At 35.2% G+C, this 23,987-nt stretch overlaps 2 protein-coding genes across 2 annotated transcripts; one reads left to right on the top strand and one right to left on the bottom strand.

Moving 5' to 3' along the window:
* Window positions 1–961: 961 nt before the first annotated feature.
* On the bottom strand, window positions 962–18,836 carry Dus3 (Dihydrouridine synthase 3). The gene is made up of 12 exons (XM_067285530.1): window positions 18,659–18,836; window positions 16,991–17,789; window positions 14,690–14,731; window positions 14,395–14,547; window positions 14,128–14,244; window positions 13,871–14,053; window positions 13,039–13,135; window positions 11,959–12,037; window positions 10,236–10,371; window positions 10,108–10,160; window positions 1,907–2,035; window positions 962–1,104 (listed from the first exon to the last, which is right to left on the bottom strand). The coding sequence occupies exons 1-12, from the start codon at window positions 18,691–18,693 to the stop codon at window positions 1,032–1,034; spliced, it is 1,896 nt and encodes a 631-aa protein (XP_067141631.1). The 5' UTR covers window positions 18,694–18,836; the 3' UTR covers window positions 962–1,031.
* Window positions 18,837–19,051: 215 nt separating this feature from the next.
* On the top strand, window positions 19,052–22,462 carry PIG-G (phosphatidylinositol glycan anchor biosynthesis class G). Its single transcript, XM_067285528.1, has one exon. The coding sequence runs from the start codon at window positions 19,169–19,171 to the stop codon at window positions 22,079–22,081; it is 2,913 nt and encodes a 970-aa protein (XP_067141629.1). The 5' UTR covers window positions 19,052–19,168; the 3' UTR covers window positions 22,082–22,462.
* The last annotated feature ends 1,525 nt before the right edge of the window (window positions 22,463–23,987 follow it).

The following is a 23,987-nucleotide window of genomic DNA, read 5'->3' on the forward strand; positions in this document are numbered from 1 at the left end:
ATCTCATAATTAATAATCCAGTTCTTGAGAGATAACTAAGAGTTTAAGAAGTGATAACAACCACTTGTTGTTCTCTCAAGTAGGAATAAAGACAAAAGTCTGTAATGATGATTTTGGTACTAATGTTTAAGTTACGCAAAGAGTAAATTTAGAGGCGAGCGTATCTGACAGTCCTCGAGCAAGAGTAATTTGTATTTATGGAATTTAATATAATTATAATAAAGCAACAGAAGCAGAACAGAAAATCTAATGTTGTATACAATACTTAAACAACAGAAGTCAGTTAATATTATAAATTTGAATAAGGAGTGAGTAATTAAAAGGATTAAGACTAGTTAAGAAATTAAACGGTGATTAGTTAAGAGCAAAGATGAGTTGAGCGAGCAGTGGAAAGTTAAGAAGCAAAGAACAATTTAAATAATAGTAAACAGTGAAGAACTTTAATGGTAAACAATCGAGTGTTAAAATAGAATAAGAGTACTAATAAATACAAATTTAAATTCAAAGTTACAACACTGATAAAAAAAGAAAATACAAATAGACAATAATAGAAATTCATTAATCTCACAATGACCTTTATCTTTAGTGTAGTTGCATAAACAAGAAAAATTAATATGGCCATTGACGATTTATACCCTTTCGCCACCGAAATGCCATCGTATTTTTTAATTAAATCCGAAGCAGAATTAGGTTATAAATAATTTAGACAGATTTGCGCATTTATCAAACTTTTGTCGAATCTCGGAGACGAAAAATAATGATAATTTAATCTGCTGGCGAGAGAACGTTCCGTTAAATATAGAAATACTATCCTATTAAACTGGACTTAATAACATCTCTAATTAATTTACGATAAGTGAAATTAATTAATTATTAATTCTACAAGTAAAATTAATTTTGGGTAATCTGAATTGAAGGGGAGGAAGACAATTAAAAAAAAAAAAAAAGCAAGCAAGCAGAATTCAACAGGAAACAGATTTTATTATTATTCAAAAATTGTTCCTAAAATAACATCTGTACATATACAAATTTCAAGAGTAAGCATTTGCTTTGTGCTTCGGAAGAAATGTGAAATTCTCCGGAATGGGTCCAAGAAGCATTTCACTAAAAAAAAAAAATTGAGGTATTAGTCAAAATTGTCTTCATTTAATTTAGTATGATAAAAGCATTAATTTCTTTCACAAAATATACCCCAAAAAACCATCCAGAGTGTTGCTTTCCCCCATACTCTCATAGTCTAAATCAATTTAGAATATAGTCCCATAAGCCTAGCCAAAAAAGACATTTAGAATATCACCCTGTGTTCTATCCAAAAAAAAAGGCACAGAATATTGTTTCTTCTATGCTCTCCTACTCAAAAAGCCATCAAAAATATTGTTTCTGAACAAAGAAATGTTTCTTCATAAGCTAGTAACCGTCGTAAGAGGTATGGTGATCATACATGACGTTAAACTATGTCAAATTTGTTCATTAATTAAAACTGAAATGAGCAAATCAAACATCAATTAAATCCTCATATCTATGCATCTAATGGATGCAATAGGAATGTAACGTCGGACCAAATTATTTTGTTGCGTCCATATGATACTCCGTCTGCACACATAATTACATACAAATTAAAAAATTTTTTTTTACTACAAGCAGTATCCACGAGCTGTTTTTTCTGTATAGCGTACAATCACCTTTGGTAATTTGCTTACAATATAGATTTTTTCCTTTTTAATTGCAGATCTAACGAGGTATCCAGCAGTATTTTGTTTCGGTATTATTATTATAGAAGAGTACCCTAGGTAAGTTATCGACTCACTAATCCATATTTGCTCGTTTCTTTCCACTTCTATTAGAGGTAAATTTGCCGACATCTTAACGTTATTATGCAGAATCTCTATATTTTTAATTAACTGACCTTATTTTTATCCAGTCGGCGCAACTCGGACTGGCCAGCAACGTTTCCAAGTCGTTTCTTCCTCGATAGGGAGAGGGACGTTCGTTAATTTTCTGCGGGAGTCTCTCCAGTAAACCAATTGGTATGTATCTACAATACAAAAAAAAAGAGAGATAAAACACAGTAAATTATACCACTGTTTGCTAATAGAATGATTGTATTAATGGTATAATAGCATAAACTCCATAACTACACACACGTTATACTAATGATGATGGGCATACTTAAGTATTGCCATCTGGTGAGTGAAATCGTAAGTACAAAGACAAAATATTCTAGAATTGTTTTCTGATTTTTAATATAAGGGCCTAAATACTGTAACTTAATGGCATTTAGAAATTGCACAATTACAATTAATAAAAAAAAAAAAACAATAAAAATTCCTTATTAGTGGAGATTTGAAACTTATAATAAATTGGAATACCAAATTTCAGTTTACAAATCTTAAAACAATTTACATGATACGCTATATCTAATTTTGCATTACTTTAGAGATAGTGGGCCAACACTTTGAGTACTTAAACTCTGTGATTTTCAACCAGGGTGTCACGACAATGCTTTGGGGTGCGGCAAAATATAGCAGCGAGTAGCATTGTAATGTATGGAAGTATATATAGTAGTGGTAGTGCTGCACGAAAAAAATGACAAAATTGGAGGTTCCACCATTAGAAAAGAGTCAAAAACACTGCCTTAACTGCTACTAAGTAATGTACATACATAGAGATGCTTTCTACAGATATACAAAAGTGTCGTAGAACACGTTTGTATCAATCTGCTATGTATATTTATATAATACAACAGCTGCTTCTTGCAGAATGTATTATTTGAATAATAGGATGTGAATTCATCAGTCGGACCTAACCATCTAGATGTAATTACATAGTTCTAATCTTTCTAAATCTGCCGACGTAATATTTAAATCAATAAGCATTTCAAATGTAAAGACATGAGATTTAACACACTTGATATTCCATTGCAAGGTTACAAATCTGACCTTTGAACTTCATTATCCTGCACGATTTAAGTATAAAAAATAGCATCCATTGGATTGAGTCTTTTTTAGTAATATATATTCAAAGATGACTCAAGATTTATGTCTTCATCTACAAAGCTTTATTTATCCAACTAAACAGTAAAATAAAACGTATTGTAAACTGTGAGCTAGCCTATTGACGATCAATATACTACACGGGTTTAACGTTGCACTATTAATTGTAAGATTCATGTCGGCAATTTCATGCGAATAAAATCTTCAACTGTAATCCACGAGTAATTGTTTGGATATTTTAATGTTATTTTGTGCTGTATAACTTCAGGATGGTATGCTCCCGGATTCACATCACATTGTGACTTCTCAGCAATGCAAGCTCTTAACTGTCAGTAAAAACTATGTAATTTTCTAGTTTAGGATTAAAAAAGGTCCATGCGTGAAATAACTATGTGGTGTAAATAAAGAATCCAGAACGAAACTGCCAAATCCAAGTTTAACAGATGTGGGTAAATGGATAGGGCAATGCAATACAAGAGAAATATAGGTTTATTATAAACGAATCAAGCAACTGTATTTCTGATGATAATTCAGATTTAACACTAAGTGATAGATTAAAAGAACTAGAAACTGTCCAAGCTTGTGTTATAGGACTACAGATGTGTCATGTTACCAAAGGAACACACGTCCAAGCAGTAGTCCAGTTTTTCCTATGCATTGCAGCTATAATGCAGTTTCTGCCAAAGGTGTGTGTAATGGCAACACACAAACTGTATCCTTTAACACCCCGACAGAAAAGATCACACATGTGAGGTGAGATCCAGAGATCTGGGAGGCATTATTGCAACACCCAATCTGGCAGCGTGGGAGTTCTGCATTCAGGTGACACACCTCAGTAAGCTAATGAGACAGAGCCCACATTCTGCTGGAAGACAGTCATTGGAAATGCCTACTGTTGCCTAGCCACCATTTTGATAATGATCATCATCATGTTGCCAGCTGGTTTTCTCATGGAAATCTTCTCAGGTGTGTTCTAAATTTGTAGAATTTCTCTCGTTTCATGTCTGGCATAGACATCCCATCTTGATACTTCGGAAGTTACAGGACATTAAAACTCAAGGATTCACTTATAATTATCCTGTATTTCTTCTATTGGAAATCGATGTTGTGTTATGCATGTTAAAGAAAACCCAGAAAACTTCAAGTGACCAGCCCATTGATCGGGTGTGAACCCAGAACTAATTAAAGGTGTTTGGTGGTTTTATACACTTGGCCTTGGACAAAAACATCTGGTCCCAGCATAGTAATAAGCCCATCAATGTATTTTTATCCTGATCAAGTGCTACTTTCTGCAGCTACCAGATACAATGTAACCTCGCTTAACGAGCATAATTCGATCCAGAACCTTACTTGTAATGCTAAACACTTGTTAAACGAAGCAATTTTTCCCATAGAAATTAATGTAAAATAAGATAATGCGTTCTATGATGAAAAAATACTCAAATACCATATAAGACGAGGTTTTTATTCAGTTTTCACTGCTTCAAAAACCTATGTCATCCTATACATCCAAGCGAAGGATCCTTTGCATTTTTGCAATAATTTTTGTGAACTGTGTATAGTTCATGCTGCCATTATAGCAGAGTTCTATCGAGGTCAAGGTGAATGTCACTTTTAAGGAGATGATCTGAAAATAGCTGTTCACTTAGCGATGATTATAAATGTAGTTATTTCATATTTGTTAAATTGGAATTTTTAATAAATATTTGTACATTCTGAATCATTAAAAATAAACTTTCTCCTGTCACGTGCATTATAATCTTTTGGTTTTGCTACGTGGGTATCGGGTGCGTGGTAAAGCATTCTTCAAAAGCTGATAGCAGTCATTTGGGAAATACAACATTTTAAATTCATTCAACAGATCAGAGGATGATGCTTTGAGGAGTAAGAGTGAAAAAGAGGAGAATTGTAATGAAGCTTCGGAGGGAAAGTCCGAGTAGACAAAAGGTGATAGCGTCAAGATAACATGGTTGTTTGTGTTAATATGTGCATTTGATGATTATTTATTTGTGATTAAACAAAATAAAATTAGAATTGTATTAATAAATCTAATTTTCTTGAGGTATGATTTTAAAGATCAAAATAATCCTATATGCGAAATCATCTTAAAATACCATATTTATTTGCACATATGTATAACGTTTATTGAAAGAAAATTATACAATATACATTGTTAAGGAGTGTGAATCATCATTGTCTTTTCTTCTAGAATGGAATGAACCAACCTGGAATGCAAATTCAATTTGCAGAAAACAAAAAAAATTACAGATAATAGCATGATGGAGCATGCGCACAATCCAGGACTTTCCCTCTCCTCGTCACTCGTTATGTGAAACACTGCTCGTTAAGTGAATCATTTCTAAAAAATCTGATTTGCTCGTTATGCAAATCACTCGTTAAACGAGGTTCCACTATAACAGATAAAATAGAAAGTTTTATCGTGTAACTGCTAGTAAGCAGTAAATACAATAAAATATCATGGAAAATGTAATACAAAAATACTATCATTGATTATATGGCTTACGGGAATTGCAGTTTTGAGATCAATCCTGGCCAAAACTTTTCTAGATTTCTCTAAAACAAAATGGTTTTTAACACTGCTATTGCCAAATTATGTTAATTAATTAGTCTTTAATCAAAGAATTGCTGATTGTATATATCCAATTTCTGTTCTTATCACACACTTTTTCACAAGACTAAACCATCTGTGGTAATTGTTTTAATGGATACTTGTCTGAGGACAGTGTCTGATAAAGACAGTAACAGCACAAATTTAACTTCACAGTATGTATGATAAATAGGGACAAACAGATGGAAACACAATTCACTAATAAATACCGGTACCTATAAGCGTAAATATATCCTCTACAGATATTGATTTGCAAATAGTAAAACTGCAACAAATTGAAAAATGCACAATTCCTTAGCTTAAAAGCAGTACAACAATAATGAATTAGTGAGGTATTATGTATGATATATCTAAAGATGTACAGTGGAAACTTGATTATCAGAAATGGTTTACAAAATAAATAAAATACCAGAACTTATAGCTTTGTATATAACACAAAGTAAAATACATGGAGAGCAAACTCTTCATGTTACTGGAAATCACTGTGTCATCTGTTGATTGTAGTGCCATGAAACTAGGTCATATATACATAACATTATGCTAGATTTTGAGTAAATTAATTTACCTTCAAATACAGTAATTGCATTACGATATTTATTGTTCATAAAATTTTAAATGTGCGTTCCTTGATGTAACGCAAAATTAAACAAAAAATGAGTCACTGGATTATCTGAAAGACCCCAGTCCTGTGAAGTTTCTACATATTTTAATTAATAAATTTAAAATTATTGTTTTTAAAGTTTAACAATCTGCAGCAAATGAACTAATATATGAACTTTCAAAGGTTTTTTAACAATAAATATTGCATGTATACAAAACCCAGATTTGATTGCAAAAAAGTATCACTAGAAAACTAGCTGACAACGTCTTTAGTTTGTACAGTTCAATACTTTGCAAATTCGCATGCAGAACGTTAAGACTGAGACTCCACTAGTGTAAAAATGGGCGTAAAACCGCTTACTGTAAAAATTTTTAATCACGCGACCATGATATTTTATGCCTGAGCAGGTCATAAAACCAGTGTAAAAGTGAGTTGAGTAGGGTTCAACTTTCGACATGAATACGGCCGTAAAACAATACCGTCGACCAATCAGAAGTCAGTAGAACTACGGTCATTGTGACACGGTGCGAAAATGGCAGAGAATGAGCTTTTGTATACATTCTCTCATGGCTACTTGGAAAAGAACTAGAATAGATCCAGAAAGATTTATCAAAAACATCCGAAAATATTCATATATCTACGACAAGAGGTATCTCAATTATAATAATGGATGCCTAAAACACGAGATATGGACAGCCAAATGAAAATCCTTCATTTAGAGGAGTATATAATAAAAAAGTTAAGCTTATAAGTGCTGTATATTATCTTAATAAAACGATAATAAAAGTTAATATATTTTTAATAGCGGAAAGTAAAGATGTTATTTTTACTACATTTGTAATTATAGTACAGAAAAAACTCGTAGAATATAATCATTGTCTTTATATCGATATATCACGTATATAACCGTAATAGTACCATCGCCATAAAAACTTTGTTAGCTGGACCTCCACTGCAATCCGAGCGCAAATGCAAATAGGTCACATGATTTACGGCGAGGGTTTTTATGCCCGTTTTTACGCTAGTGGAGTTGCGGCCTAAGAGTAAATTAATGTTTAATAAGCTGATGTGCAATTTATTCACAGCAAGACATGTATTATATGATAATTTCTACAAAATATGTTCTAAAAAACACACATAAATATATTACATTACTCTTCATTAAGAAGTTCTCATATTGTAATATTTCTTAGATCAGTAAGCTTTCTTAGATAACATATTAAAATTGTGACAATTGTGTCAAGTTCATTTGTTAGTAAATGTTAAATTCTTTATTATATCATTGTCTACGTTGGACTTTGTATATTAATAGGACTTATTATACTGGTGTGGTTTCTGTTTTAGCAAATAGAGGAGATCTTATTCAGAAAAACAAAATTTCTGAATAAGATCTCCTCTATTTGCTAAAACAGAAACCACACCAGTATAATAAGTCCTATTAATATACAAAGTCCAACGTAGACAATGATATAATAAAGAATTTAATACATTAAGGACACAGAGGCAAAGGACACAGAGGCTCTCCACCTCAAATTAGTAGGTGTCTTGTCCCCTGTACATAATACTTTTCCTGTTTGCAACAGAGTCATGCTATCATCTATCTAATTCCTTACAGGGAGAAAATTTTTGAATTGAAATAATATGACTTCTATTTTTCATCAGAAGTTCATATATAGTTAATTGGGACCTCCTGCCCTCCAAGCTTTTCCTGTCTGTTCTAGGATTTCATCTGTCTAACTCTTTTCTTCAGATTAAGAAGAGACACACAGATGGATGACAGTAGAAATTTATAGGTTTACAGTATTCACAAATTGCTGCCCAGTAAACATTATCTCTTATACTGGGCAGCAATTTGAAAAAAATTGAATGTTTTGCAATTGGGGTAAACATGAATGTTTTATTAGTGAACTTCTGTAGTTCTTTAATAAAACATTCATTTTATCCCACTGTTTCAATGTACAATGACTGATGACGACAATCAGATTAGATGGATAAGACATGCAACACACGGGCAATCTGTCAACAGGGGTACTTCTTAAGAGGAATTTATGGGAAACTGGCTCCTATTTAGGTGTTAGACACATGCAGAAACCTAGAAAACTCAATTGGCAAGCTTGTTGATCAGGTGTGAACCCACAACCAACTATCAGTATTTGGTGGTTTTGTCCACTTGGTGCCATTAATGACATTGATAATGGTTTCAGATCATTGGCCACTTATTGAGGCCAATAGACAGCTTAAAAATACCTTCAATACCAGTTTTGGGTGTTGATTAACTACAAATACTATACATCGACACCCAAAGTCAGCAAATAAATTCAAACACTTTACTCAAATGATAAGAAATGACAATGACTTGGAGGACGAATCCATTTATCAAGCATTTGCACCATTCTGGTGCAACTTATTTAACAATATATTCAAAAGATGTATAAAAATGATCTTGGTTAGGATATTTATAATCATATTTAGCTCGATAACAACATGTTTCACCAACACACTTGCAGAACTTTGACAAGATCGTTATTGCTGTTGTGAAAATAACTTTTATAAACATATTATCCATGAGTGTTAATTAATTCCAGTGAGTATCTGGATTATTTGATGACAGAAGCTTTGTCAAGGTGGGTTCACACATTATCATCAACATATATTAAACTGAATATACAATAGAAGTTTACAGGGTTACATTCTGCAAAACCACTGCAAATATGGGAAGAAAAATACATTAAAACAATAAGGCTAGGTAAAAAATAAAAACATGTTTTCATATAAATTTTGCTAACACATTTCTAACCTCTGCCATATGTAATTTGCTCTAAGAACTACTACATTTTCTCTCCATAAAGTTTGACATTTTGTGTTGCAAGGCTTCTCTCTGGTCTTTCTGACATTCGGCACCAAAGTTTTCTCTTTAATAATGAACTCCGCAAATAAAACACAATATGAGAACATATACTAACCAATAACAGGAATTATTATGATAAATAAATGTCAATAAATATAGAAGTGTACAAAATGAATGTCTAAATATAGTTTATATCAACTATCTGATGATGAATTAAGTATTCAAATTCAGTTGACTGGATTTGTTAACTAAATTACTACTACTTGTATCTGCCAATTAGGCTGTCAAGATAAACATTCTTATATGCTGAACCTTTTTTATCAAAAAGTTTCTCCTAAAAACAGTTTGCAAAGAGAATCTATGTGTGTTCAATACCAAACTATACTATCGTGGTATGATCCAAAAGTTTGGGGACTGCAGTAATCTATGACAACAAAAGCATGTATTTGAAGTTACAGCGTATGAAATGGTTTCTACCAAACCACCTCTATGCGTTCAGGTTAATTTCACCCATGTCATGTGATTAAACCGCGAGCGCTGCTGTTTTTTTTCCGGAGATAGTTACCTTTGTTCAAATACATGCTTTTGTTGTCATAGATTACTGCAGTCCCCGAAATTTAGGATCGTACCATGTATAATCCTATGTAAAGTAGCCATATTACCCAATAACAATCCCTGTCTCTTGTTTGAGTGGCTAGCTCCTTGGTGTACTGTGTATATGACATACTTAGAAGCAACACTCGGTACAATATGAAGTGATGTTGTTTGCATCATTGTCAGTGTATTTACGTTGCATTTTTCTCCCACGAGATCCAAACTTCTCTGGGCCAATATGGTACTATTGGAATTATCAGATTGCATCAGCTCTCTTTCTTGATCCTCTACAGCCAAGGTCACCGGTATTTTCTAGTTAATATTTTGATCGATTTTATAATGCAACATAATGCATCGTAATACTGTTTTATCATTTCCAAAACACTCGGTACACATTCACTTACTATAACAACTAGTAAATTACCAGTAATAATCAAAATACCTGTGTGCAAAAGAAAGCCACTCCAGCAGAAATCTTCTAGTTTTTTCGACACCCTGTAATTTTAAAACATTGTCGTAAAAAATACTTAAATTGGTATAAAATGTGCTTCATTAAATAACGTTACTTACTTCGGTATCGCTTCCCCAGTGTTCCAGTCCGTAATTAACGTAACGTTTGATTACGTCGAAGCGTTCGGAAGAAGAAATATCCCAGTGACGCCGTTCTTTTATTTCGTCGAATATCCACGGTTTTATGAGTGCACCCCTGTAAATGTTACGTGTATGGAAAACTTGTAATTCAATAATTATCAAGCAACAGAAAAATTCTGTTATGTGAATTCTACAAAATTAAATAGATAGAACTATCCTGAATATAAAGAAATTCCTGTTTATTTAAAGATTTTCAAACATTTTACACTTCTCACTTTCAGTTCTTTGGAAATATTAATGCCACTTTCCATAGATCTAGCATTGATTTACAGTCTGATGACAGCAGAATTCGTAGAGTTCAACCACCTTCATCATCCATTCTGCTAGATGTTGAACATAATTCAGCTTCGGAGCTGTGTTACTAAACCAGCTGCATAAATGTGGAGTTGTATTACGCCAACACTATGCTCACAGAGTTAGTTGCCTGCCAGACGTGACTATAAACTGGATGAAGTTCTTGTTGACTTTGGCAACAGATGGCAACCTTGAAACTCCACGCTGTCATTGGACTACAAGGCAAAACGATTTCATTTTTAAGTCCAAAACCATTCAATCTCGCACATAAATCCCATACAAATGGCTAAAAACTGTCCTCAATGCACCATCTTGGAGCCAACAATTCTGTTTTCTGATAAACGGGTAATTGAAGCGCGGACATACCCGTACCATTTATCGACGACTAATTAACTTTGGACAATTAAACTAAACAATTAAACAATAGTTAAGTAGAAATTGTTAGAAATTAACTTTGAAATTAACCTTGAAACTCCGCGCTGTCATTGGACTACAAGGCAAAACGATTTCATTTTTAAGTCCAAAACCATTCAATCTCGCACATAAATCCCATACAAATGGCTAAAAACTGTCCTCAATGCACCATCTTGGAGCCAACAATTCTGTTTTCTGATAAACGGGTAATTGAAGCGCGGACATACCCGTACCATTTATCGACGACTAATTAACTTTGGACAATTAAACTACGCAGAATAACTTACATGCAAAAAGAAGAATTATAAATGTAAAATAACATTTCCAAGGAGTCAAAACAATAGTTAAGTACTCTCAAGAACACCTCGGCATCATTAAGAGTGAACCCGAAGACAAAATATCCTCAAAAGCATTTGAAAAGCCAAAAGTCTAGCAAATTAAACAGGTTTATAACTTTATAAATGAAAATCAAATACATTATTTTACAAAATACCGTAATTGAATTTTAAAAAATTGTTGACCCTTTGCTAATATTTGTAAGTTAGGTAAGGTCAAAGGTCATACATAATTAAAATGCAAGCGTTGCATTAGGAATGCTAGACACACGTACAATATCGTCTTGGTTATAGTTTGCATTTGGATTCTTGGTACGGATGAAAAAATTAAGACAATGGTTGGCATCGATGATTTTGATAATGAAGATAAACGACTGGTTGTAAGCTTCCAATTGTTAGAAATTAGTTGGTAAGCATACATTTTTACACAATAATTCCGCATATAGTGATATAAATCACACCAATGTATCACATCTGTCAGTAATTATTATGTGATATTCTCTCACATAAATGTGATAAAATCCTAATCTGAACTTTACATTAATTTCCAAAAAGGATTAATCTAAGAATGAAACTAATGAAAAGTAACAAATGCATACCTCGCTATCATCACACCAGATATACTAGTGTTGTTTAATCTTTCGTCGACATCTTCAAATGATAAAATGTCTCCACTTCCTGAAATATAAATATCAATTTATTAAACAGTTTTGTAAAAATGAATGAGTAATTTCATTTTAAGAATCGATTGTCAAAGTTTAAAACACAATTCTCTACGATGTGTATTTTTCAAATATGAGAGTTTGAAGATCTAGCGATCAATTAGAGCCAGTCGGACCTAATTTCCGACGAATCCCTGCATTCGAATCGGTAAATTTTGTGTATCCAGAAATTTCCTTCTCCAAATATTGCCACGGTAACAATTCTTTGTTGGGCTGCAATTTGAAAAAACTGTTGACCGATAAATTCCCAATAGCATCTGTCCGTTTTTCCTTAATCTTAAGAAAGAATGGAGTTAGATAGATGAAAGCCGAGACCAGATATGGAAACCTTGGGGGCAGGAGGCCCCAATTAACTATATAAGAACTTCCGATGCAAACCGGAAGTCGTCGTGTCATTTCGATTCAAAACTTTCCCCCGAAAGGTGTTAGATAGACGACTGGCACGACACTATTGTTAGAGGAAAAGTATGATGTACCAGTACAGTGCTAATTTCAGATGGAGAGCATATATTTTAAATTAAAAATATGATTAAAACTTGCAGCCTGGCATTGTGATGAGGTAACAACGAATAATTGCTCGTTTCATTTGTGATCTTGTGGCAGGAGTAACCTGTCTCCTGCCACAAGAGCTCCCAACGTTTTCGTGCTTCTGAGCCGTGGAAAAAGGTTTCGAGAATCTGCAGACCGGACAAGTAACGAGGGACAGCATGACGTTGGAGTCACCAATTTTGATCAAACTCGGTGAGGATATACTGCATTCCCAATGACTGACTTCAGCCAAGCAGTAAGGTGCACTACTCAGAGTTAAACGAGAAAATTAAAGTTGAAAATTGCACAATCATATTTCATGCATTTAAAATAGGAGAAGTAAACATCTGTTTGTTTGATCTTTATATATCTTAGTTTGGCTCTGTAACTATTTAATCTTAATTATTTTTATACTTCTACGATGCTTACCGAATAACGGAATGGGGTCGGCCAGCTTGGCGCAACGATCGATGTAATTCCAGTCGGCCAACTTTGTGTACCTCTGTTCTCTGGATCGGCCGTGTAGCTGCAAGGAATGTTTTTACAGTTATGCAACAAGTTTAAGTAAATATCAATATTTAAATAAAAGTATTTATTTTTCACCGATTTTTCATTAAAAAATGTATTAAAAGAACTCAAAAATTTTAAGCAAAAATAATAATTTTGGATTACAAATGAAACGTGGACTTGTAGGTGGCAGGCTACCACTTATTATAGTGGCAACTAGAGAAAGTTAGCTTGTATACCTTGTTTGGCTGTATTTCATTACAATGGAATACAACCAAACAAGCTTGAGCTAAGATTGACACTTTGACCGATGAAGATGTTGTATCAGCTGAGATTTCACGTTGGCCAATGTTATGCATAACGCCCATCAAGTAGAGAGAAATTGCAATACTTCTGTTGGGAAGTCCTTGCTCATCTGCCCTACATTCTTGACTTATTGCCACTCAAACACTGCTGCAACAACTGTCTCAACACAGATTCACTTAATCTGACTGTTATCTATTCCATGTTTCCACATTGGAACTTGGAAAATTCCACACAGCTAGCTCAGTAATTGGGCACAAACCCAAGACTGACTACCAGTGTTTGGCAATTTTATCTATTCGACCACTGGTGGGCTCGTGCACGCGAAACACGTATCGATAATAAGTCAGAGAGAAGAATTTTAAGCTGTATTTAAAATGTTCTCACAGCTTGCGAGATGATGAAAAGCCTTTCTTAAATAAATAGGACAGAGATCAAAATTTATACTTACCGAGATTAGATCGATTCGGTCCCTCCAGCTATGCATTCGGCCAATGACATTATGTGCGATGTTCTTGTTTTCGTGGATGCCTGTTCGCATTTTTACAGTGAGCGGAATGGGTACTACAGATGACATTCCAAATATAATTTCCTCCAATTTCTTAACGCGACCCATCATGCCACATCCCGCACCCTGCCGACAGAAATTTTTCACGTTACAATGTACTGTAGAGTTGCAAATCAATAACGGAAAATAAAGTGGCAAACCTTTTGATAAACCAGGTCGATTGGACAACCCATGTTAATATCGATGAAATCTGCATCCGTTTTATCGTAAACCAACTGGGCACAGCGCGTCATAATGTCTGCAAATGAACCGCAGAGCTAAAGGAATAGAAACAAAAACACTCAAATTGGCAAAGGATTTACAGATTCTCTAACAAACAGAAGTAAACGAGATGCTATTGACAGAATTTACAGACGAGATGCACTGCCTTATGCACCCGTCTGCATAATTCTCGTGGCGATTCTTACCTGAACTCCGAAAATAGTTTCGGAAGAGTGACGTTTCAGTAGAGCCCATTCGGACTGCTGTCCCTGTAGGACGTTGACGGCCAGGGCCATTTCGCTGCAGGTGATGTCGGCACCAAATTCTTTGCAGATGCGTCGAAACGGAAGATTTCCGACCTTGAAATTTTGTGTTTTGGTTACAAAGTTTTAAAAATATATTTCATAAATATATGCTGAAAAGTGAAGGAATTCTATGTTTTTCTATTAAATTATTAACAAGCTTATATAAATAAATTAATAAAATGAAAGATTTGCTTACTGTAGTCAAGGGAGCCAAGTAAAGTTTTCCTTTGAAATCAATCTGAAGCAAAATGAAAAACGTTTGATATTAATTTAGACATTTTACTTAATTAATTTCTCTTAAGTTGGATATCCACACGAGCAATTTCACCAAGCCAAATTGCAAATGATGCAAAATCACCTGACAATTTTTACCCATGGTCGACCAGCGGTGTCTGACCTGCACGGCGAAAAGCGCATCTGACTCAAGTGTGTAAATTGTGCAGTCGCACATGATTCGGACACCGAATCTTTTAAGTTGCACGAGCAGTAAATCGCACAGTGAAATCACTCGTGTGGATACACATCTACATCTATACAGAGACTTATACCAAGAAAATAATACATGCTTGAAATAGTTTTATTATTAATTTTTTTTCTGTTTTTTGATATTCAATGCACTTTAACTCAAATGCACCTGCAAATCCAACCGTGGGTTGCGCAAAGGAATGCAAATCCGCAGTACTCACTTGATTTTAGATTTCTTTGCGCAACCTGTTTCCTTAAGTGTTTTGCTTGTTGCAAAATGAATATTATATACAAAATTCTAGGATACTGTTTCCCATCAAACACTGATGATAAATTATAAATCTGATCAGATTCGAACTCTAATTTGTGGTAGTGAGCAGCTTCGATGCATCGCCGAAACACTACCGTACAAAAGATGCACTTCCACCTAAGGTGAATCTCATCATATCCAGTAAATTGGCATTCAAAGTATAAACAATAGTAATTATCAGGTCAGTCCATAAGTCCATGGGCATTTTTATGACCTTGAGAAAAATCTTGTTTTGCTGTTAAAAATGTCAGTCTAATGTGATAATTTTTACACTGAAGTGTTAAATTGGATCTCATTCATATAATACTGTTCAGAATTGTGAACATTTCGGTTGTTTATCTTCGTTAAAATGGAAGTAACCGATGAATACAAAAGACATGTTTTATACTTTTTATTTTTAAGTGGTGAGAATGCTACAAATGCAGCCAAAAAAATAAATACTGTACATAATCAAATTGTAATTAGTGCAAGGACTGCGCAAAAGTGGTTTGAAAGATTTAGAAACAATGATTTTAGTGTGGAGGATAAGGCTCGTACTGGAAGACCCGTTGACTTTGACAACGATGCTCTCTCTGCACTAGTTGAAGCAGAACCATCTTTAACAGTCGATGAAATTGTGGAACGTTTAAATTCATCCCATGGAACTGTTCGTAGACACCTACAACAAGTCGGAAAAGTTTCAAAGCTAGGAAAATGGATACCACACTAACTGTCAATAGCTAACCGACAACAACGTGTAAACATTTGCACGTCTCTTTTATCCCGTATTGCTTTAGAACCTTGGTAGGCTGGTTACTGGAAATGAAAAATGGATCCTCTATAATAATGTGACGAGAAAAAGACAATGGATGGATCGTGACAAGCAGCCAAAACCGACTGCAAAAGGAGGGTTTCATCCAAAAAAAACTCTTTTGTCTGTTTGGTGGGATATGTCAGGTGTAATTCACTTTGAGCTGTTAGAACCTAATCAAACAATTACAGCTCAAATGTACTGTGAGCAATTAGAGCGTTTAAATGAAAAATTGAAAAAAATCGACCGTCGTTAGTGAACAGAAAGCGGGTTCTCTTGCAGCATAACGATGCCAGACCACACGCTGCAAAAATAACTGTACAGAAACTTGAAAGCTACAACTGGGAAATTTTACCTCATCCACCATATTCGCCAGATATTGCTCCCAGTGATTATCATCTTTTTTGCAGTTTGCAGAATTTTTTAAAAGGGAAAACTTTAGAGAATGAGAACAATGTAAAAAAGGCTATTTCTGAATATTCTGATTCAAAACCGAAATCATTTTACGAAGACGGGATTAAAAAGCTACCATCAAGATGGCAAGAAATTGTACAAAATAATGGTGAATACATTATAGATTGAAATAAAATTTAATTAAAACTTTTTGCTGCTTTTTTTTGTAGATAAAAATACACATGAACTTATGGACTGACCTGATAGTTTCTTAAATTAAGCTAAATATTTAAATAAAAGTCATTTTGTATCATTTGACACAATTTAAAAGCAAAATTTTATAATCATCTTTCGTGTTTATTGTTAGTTAAATCCTTTTTGACCTCTCGACAAAGTTTTAGTGAATGTGATTATTCGTCAGAATGTCTTTCTTTGCAAAAATCCCGAAATTTCATCTAAATCTAAATAGTTTTGCATCAAATTGATATGGAATGACTCGCAGCAACTTTGGCTGCAGGCAAAGAAATGGAATTGCAAACCTTTCGGCGTTCGTTAATGCGAGTTTTAACGACGTCTTCGTCCGTAACACAACCGGATAATTGCTTGGTTGGTTGTAAATTTTCTAAATCTGATGTCTCGTGTTGAACTTCAATGCAGTCCTTTAGCACCGTCTTCTCGTTGTTTTCGGCACATTCGTTCGTTATTGCCGACAAATTCGTAATATCACATTTATTTGTATCTTTTACATCATTTTGTTCTTGTACTTGGGTTTTATCACAGTTGATGGGTTCACTTCCCATTAGACGACGAAATTCGCCACTGGTTATTAATTTCAGGTAACTGTCGGCCTTGGAAAAATTATATTCTCTCTTCCTGAGAGAAATCTGCAAGTCTCTAGTTAGTACATTTGTTGTGAAAACCATCCCTTCAAATTTCTTCCATTTTTCTTCGTCTATCACATTTTTACCTTGGTCGGAAATGTGATTGGAACCAAATCTACATATGAAGCTATACGGGCACTTACCATACGTGTCAAACAGATAACACGATCCTGGCACGTCGGGCGGTTTGGATTCCATAAACTTACGGATGTCGTGACTGAAGCAGCAGCCGTCGCCAAACGGGCATCCCGCTTCGGAAATGAATTTTAGGCACAGTTTGTCGGCTTTCGGTTTCTTGGTCTCGCGTGGCCTGTTCTTGTTCTGTCCCTTGAGCTTTTTTCTTGGAGGACCCTTTTCCTTTTCTCCGTTCAGCTCCACCTCGGACAGTAATTTCTTCTTGTCGGAACTCGTGACGTAGTCCAAATTAAGTTGCCGACAAGGTATTGGTAGCAAAAATCTGCAAGAAATATAAATGTTTAAAGATATAAAAAGATCATGTACATATCTATTAGAGTACAGTTTTCAATAGGTATATGAAGGACACTTATAACACCTTTGTAATCTCATACTAATTCTGGTCTAACAACACGACGGGAAAATGGTTTTCAGCTTCATTAATAGCCCTCGGCAGCTTAAGCTACCAAACTAATGGCGAAAATTAACTTCGAGGAGGCAGGTACAGCAAACACCACCCATAACATCTACATTAGATCTCAAACATCCCCATACTTTTAAGGCTTTTGTACTGAAGGGGAGTGCATCGATTACAAATGTGCAAACTCATCGTCATATGCTTTTTCTGTCCTATGAAAGGCATCAGTCAAAGGCATTGGCAAAGGCAAGACTCCGCACGGCCCGCTCTTCTGTCGTGGGTTCACCCCAAGCGTTTGGTAGTTTTATCCACTCGACCAGCAAGCAAGCTAGGAAAAACAGGAACAAAAGATCTATGATTGACAAGTCCAAAAACAGATACTACATTTATTGAAGCATTGTGTTAAGCACAGACATAAGGCATTGTTTTCCTATAGGAGGAGGATCTTTCAGATTTGTTCCAATTGTTCCACGTTTGTCTGTTCCTGTTTATTTTCGTTATTAGAAAGATAGATAGGTCCTGTGTTACATAAGAAAATACATGATATACCTTTCGCCATAATGAAGCAAAACTAATACATTAAAACATACAGAAACACAAAGTTAAGTCGATTTATGCACGTTCCTGCTATTTTAATGCAAAGTTTTATATAAATTTTCAATTTTAACAACAGTTTCACAATAAAGAAACACGTAAAAGTAGGCTTAAAACGGTAACATTCATTCAAAACTTACTCATTTTTGATAGGTGCGGCACCGGTTTCGGCCATAACAACTATAAAAATTTATTATTACGTATCTAAATTTATTTATTTTGTAATTTATATTTTAAAAAATTAACAAAATTTTAACAGAAATTGAACGTAGAAACACGCACAATGTAATCACTCCATCGTCGAGCACGTGGTTTCCTCACATGCTCCACCTACACAAACACGTACTTCATTAATTATTTATATTTATTTTTAAAATAATTTGGTTTAAGTAATGTTTTATAAATCACTTTTGTGCAATTACTAGTATTAATTCATCACTTTTATGCATTAACGATCTAAAATCGTGACGAAAAGCACCTAGGGGCGCATCGACCGTCATCTTGTTTTGTGTAAAAAAACAAGAAGGAAGATGGCGGACCTTGTGGTGTGTGCGGTTGGCGTGTTATTGACATAAATCGATTGTTTTATGCATTTCTGACGCGTTTACGAGTGTTTAACTTCACTTTTACACTTTGTTACTTGTTAAGTTATGGATAAATCGAAAATTAACAACTTCGGGCTGTCCTTCCTGATAATTGTTACTGTTCTGCTTAATGCCGTTTGTATGTATCTGTTCCTGACTGGGTTCTTACCTATAAAGACTGTAACAACAGGATATGCCACCCTGCAGGACGTTCCGGACTACAAGATCCTGTCTTTGCAGCGTAAGGATGGGGTTTACAAACGGAGTGTCGACAAGTTGGCGTTTATCGTGGTGGATGCCCTAAGAGCAGATTTCGTTCCCTCGGTTAAGAGTGGTTTCTTTGACGGAGTCACCATGCCCTATGTAGAGAGTCTGATTCGTGGCGAGCGGGCGCTGCGGTTTGTTGGACGGTGTCATTCTCCGACTGTCACGTTGCCGAGAATTAAATCCATGCTGACGGGAAGCCTGCAGAGTTTCGTCGACTTGATCTTTAATCTGAATGCAAAGTCTTTGGATGAAGACAGCTTTGTTTTTCAGGCGTCGAAACATTCAAAGACAATGGTCTTCTATGGCGATGATACTTGGCTGAGACTCTTTCCAAATCGCTTTGCTAGAAGCGAAGGAACCACTTCGTTCTTTGTCTCCGATTATACGGAAGTGGATAAGAACGTAACGGGACATTTAGAATTGGAGTTATCGTCGTTGGATTGGGACGTACTCTTCCTGCATTATCTCGGCGTTGACCACATCGGACATTTGGTGGGTCCGGATTCTCCGCTTCTACCTCCCAAACTTCAGGAAATGGACAGTGTTATCGAAATGATTCACAAAGCTCTTAAACAAAGAAAACGTAACAGTTCTCTACCTGATTTAATTGTGGTTACAGGCGATCACGGTATGAGCATCGGAGGAAATCACGGTGGAGTGTCGCGACTGGAAGTTTCGGTTCCCGTTATTATTCTGTCGACGGATGAAGAGAAAATTTCTCAGTTCGAGAATGAAGTTTTTCAAATTGACATGGCATCGACACTGTCCATCCTTTACGGTGTTCCGATCCCAAAGAATAATTACGGTCGCGTGATGAAGGACATCATGAATATGACAAAGATGACGATGGAACAGCAGTTGTTTGCTTTATATTATAATTCCTTGCAGCTAAACTATTTACTTGAAAGTAACGAAGAATTAATTCATAAACCTACCATGATAGAGCCATTTCATCTACACAGAAAATGGATCTCTCTGAACGATAACAAAGCACCTGCCGAAGAACTTAATACGTTAGCCAATCAAATCATTCAAAAGTATGTGGCATACATGGAGAGAGCAAGAGAAATCTTGACAAATTCGGCAACAAAGTATAATGTAGCCGTTCTGATTGTCGCCATTATAATCGGTTGGCAGACTGCAATATCACTTTGGGGTTACATCGCGACATTTTCTAAAGACAACCTGTTGATTTGTTACAGTGTAGATTTCTCTCTGAAGGAGTTAGCAATGGTGTTTGTGTCGCTATTGTTCTTGTACGTTTTGGATCGTATCTCTTCAGAAAGTGTCATTTTTCATTCGTGGAACGCACTATTAGTGTCGGTCACATTCATCTGTTCCAGTTTATTGTTCATGAAGTCTTTAAGTGTTCTGAAGAAGGTATCTTTAATTGCTTCTATCTTATCATCTGAAACGAATATATTCCTCGTTCTTGGTACTGCACTGTACGTGATATCGCTGCTATCGTCCAGCTTTATCGAAGAAGAACACCAAACATGGTATTTTATTACGATCTCCTACTTCATCATATGTTTATACTCAACTTTCGAAACACCGGAAGAGTGTGATGAATTTAAATGCCACTGTCAACTCTCTTGTTATGTGTCTGCCAGAGATTCTTCGAACAAGACCGAATTACCTCTATACAATAAGAGCATGACGAGTAACAAAGTATTCGACTATGAATTTGTTAAAAATCGCAAATTTGTTGCTAGCTTGGCATTGATTGTTCTGAACAGGATCCTCCGTAGTTGGAATCAGACGGGTAACAAATGGGCACATCTCTCCGACATTGGAGATTATTTAAATCTTCTGGAGAATAAATTGGTGCTTACAACGGTTGTGATCTTGGCTATCATCTTCGTTGTGTTATTGATAGTCCGTAACAGAGAATCTTTACAGTCTTACTTCTTAACCGTATGCATTTTGTGCGTTTACTTCTACAGAGTCTGCAGCGGACAGTTGGCATTCTTTGTTAAAATCGACAAATGCGACCAAAACTACTTGATCAAAGTGGTTTATGTCATCTTACTAGCAACAATAACAATAAAGTACTTAACGTACCTCTGCAAGTCGTATCAAGGAGACATAGACAATTATGTCGTCGAGAAATGGAAACTACTCAGGTGTCTCGTGCACTGTTGGATAGTGTTTTCGATCGTACTTCATCGTCCCCACAACATAATGATAGTAGCGTGTGTCATCCTACAGGAGAAGCTTGTTGCAAAATTACTTGCCACCAAAAGTATAGAATCCATAACTATAGTGTATATGTGGATGGCCATGTGCGCCTTCTTCTATCAGGGTAACTCTAACAGTTTATCGACAATAGACGTATCCGCCGGGTATCTCGGAATATCCAGCTACCATCCCGTACTCGTGGGTATATTAATAGCGAGCAACACTTATTCAGGAATTGTTTTCTGGTTGCTTATGTTGGTATTTCGGATTCACCAGAGGTTGGCGCTACTGAAGTGTGGTTGCGGTTCCGGAAGATTGCCAAGAGACATGCAAAAGTGTGCAAGCACCCTCTTGTGCGTGCGATATCTGTCGTTTGCACTTTATCTAGTTACCATGTTGATCCAAAGGTACCACTTGTTCGTCTGGACGGTCTTTACACCAAAATTATTGTACGAGAGTGCACACAATGTGGTTTTTTCACTGTTTTCTATCTTCATGTTGTTGTTTTCTTACCAGAAAATCGAACAATGATAAATTATATTTAATCTAGAAACGGGTAAGTCATTACTTTTTAACTAGAATGTTCGTTGTGGTTTCCTGAATTTACACAGGATAAGAGAAAGTTTATTGTTACTGTTTAGATTCTGTGATATTTAAATTGTTTTTCTACAATGTTCCAAAGCAACTAAAATTACTATCAGGATTTGTTTTGTCAAAACCATGTCTTCTTTTTCTTGTTTTGTTTGGTGTCACGACTTGGTGAATTTATAGACACTTGCCAAGTGTCTATAAACTCACGATACGAAACAAAAAAAAAGGTTGTACTATCAGGATGTTTAAAATGGAATTTATATTTATCTAACTTTGTAATTGTTAGTTAGGAAAATTATAAAATTTCTGTTTACATTAGTATGTCGGTTTGATTATTTAGCAATTAGTTTTGGTAGCATTTTCCTGTATTATTTGTTTTTTGTTAAAAGGGGATGAGCAAATCTCTGAGATCATTTGCAGAGAACCAAATAGATCTATCTGCAAGACATCTGTTCCTTTCTTCAAGAAATCTTCACAATGCCTTCTTACAGATCTAATGGAGAGGAGCGTCTCATAGGCGATTGGTATTTCTTTCCCATCTCTGGCATCTATTGTCACTTAGTAAACTTTTTTCTGGGCTACAATGCTGAGTTTTGTGGAAAATCCTCCCTGGAAAGTTGCATTTGTGTGAAAGTATCGGGCTCATTTTTACAATTTAAATTTAAAGTTATGAGTGGTTTGCAGTGTTTCAGTGGAACTTTATAAACCCCTTGCTCTACCCGCACAGACTGCCAGACAATCATTAAATAATTGTGCATTTCTAAAAGTTATTTTCTAAGTTCCCAACAAACGGATTTGAGACCAGTTTTCGTAGCCCCATTTTTCATATGTACACCACGGTTGCCAATGCTTGCGAGACGTCTCCCGTCCAGATAGTCCTCTCCAATTTTAGCATCTGGCATCTTTATACTAGGCCCATTTATTGACACCTGCAGTATATTGTTTTTACCATGGAGTCATAGCCCTCCACACCATCATGGTATTGTATGTGCACTTTATGTGAAAAAAATAAGTCCATTTGACCTCTCCGTAGGACCTTATTTGCTGCTTCGTCAAAATGTACAAATTCTGTGCCGAAACACACCTCATCTTTGAGCGCGTTACCAAAATATGGCGCAAAGCAGTGATTGATAATGTTGAAATTTTGATGCAATGTAACTATCTGTAAATATCTAAATGTCATTACATTCGTGTGAAAAAATTGGAGGGAAAATTTATTTTATACATTAAGGACCCGCCTGATCTCGCACTAGAGACGTCATCTTTAGAGCAACCTTTCTAAAGATTACAGTGCACATTACTATTATTTTCCAGACTGCAATTTTCACGGAAGTTTCGTGACTTCGGGGTTAACGGTAAAAATGATTGCAAGTGTTTTCTATTGATAATCCTGTGTCGGAGCAAACAAATAAATCGTAAAAGCAGCAATTAGATCCTAGTTAAGGCACACTAGTCAAAATTATACTTGTTTGTGGCTATTTGCCGCATAGTGCAACATGTCACACGGCGCATTTCCCAACAGTGGGCAAGCAAAACCAAAATAAGAAATTACTGTTAACAAAGTTATTTTTGTGATTCTTTTTTCCTCTTGTTTCCCATCTTTTCTTGTTTATGTACACGTCGAACGACAATAGAAATTGTTTCGTCTGATGTTTCCAATTTCACTAAATTATTGTTCTTTGTGTCAACAAGAATTATTAACAATAGACATTATCATTATAAGCGGCAACAATTACAACTCCTAGACAAAAAATTAGAATATTCATCTAATCGAAAGTTTAGTATACGAACAACACAGAGTATGAAATTTTTTTCGACACTACATAAACAGTCCTTATGTATATTT

This window comes from Centruroides vittatus, unplaced genomic scaffold (assembly GCF_030686945.1).
Source record: "Centruroides vittatus isolate TY-2023 unplaced genomic scaffold, ASM3068694v2 scaffold_2707, whole genome shotgun sequence".
Classification (NCBI taxonomy): Eukaryota; Metazoa; Arthropoda; class Arachnida; order Scorpiones; family Buthidae; genus Centruroides; species Centruroides vittatus.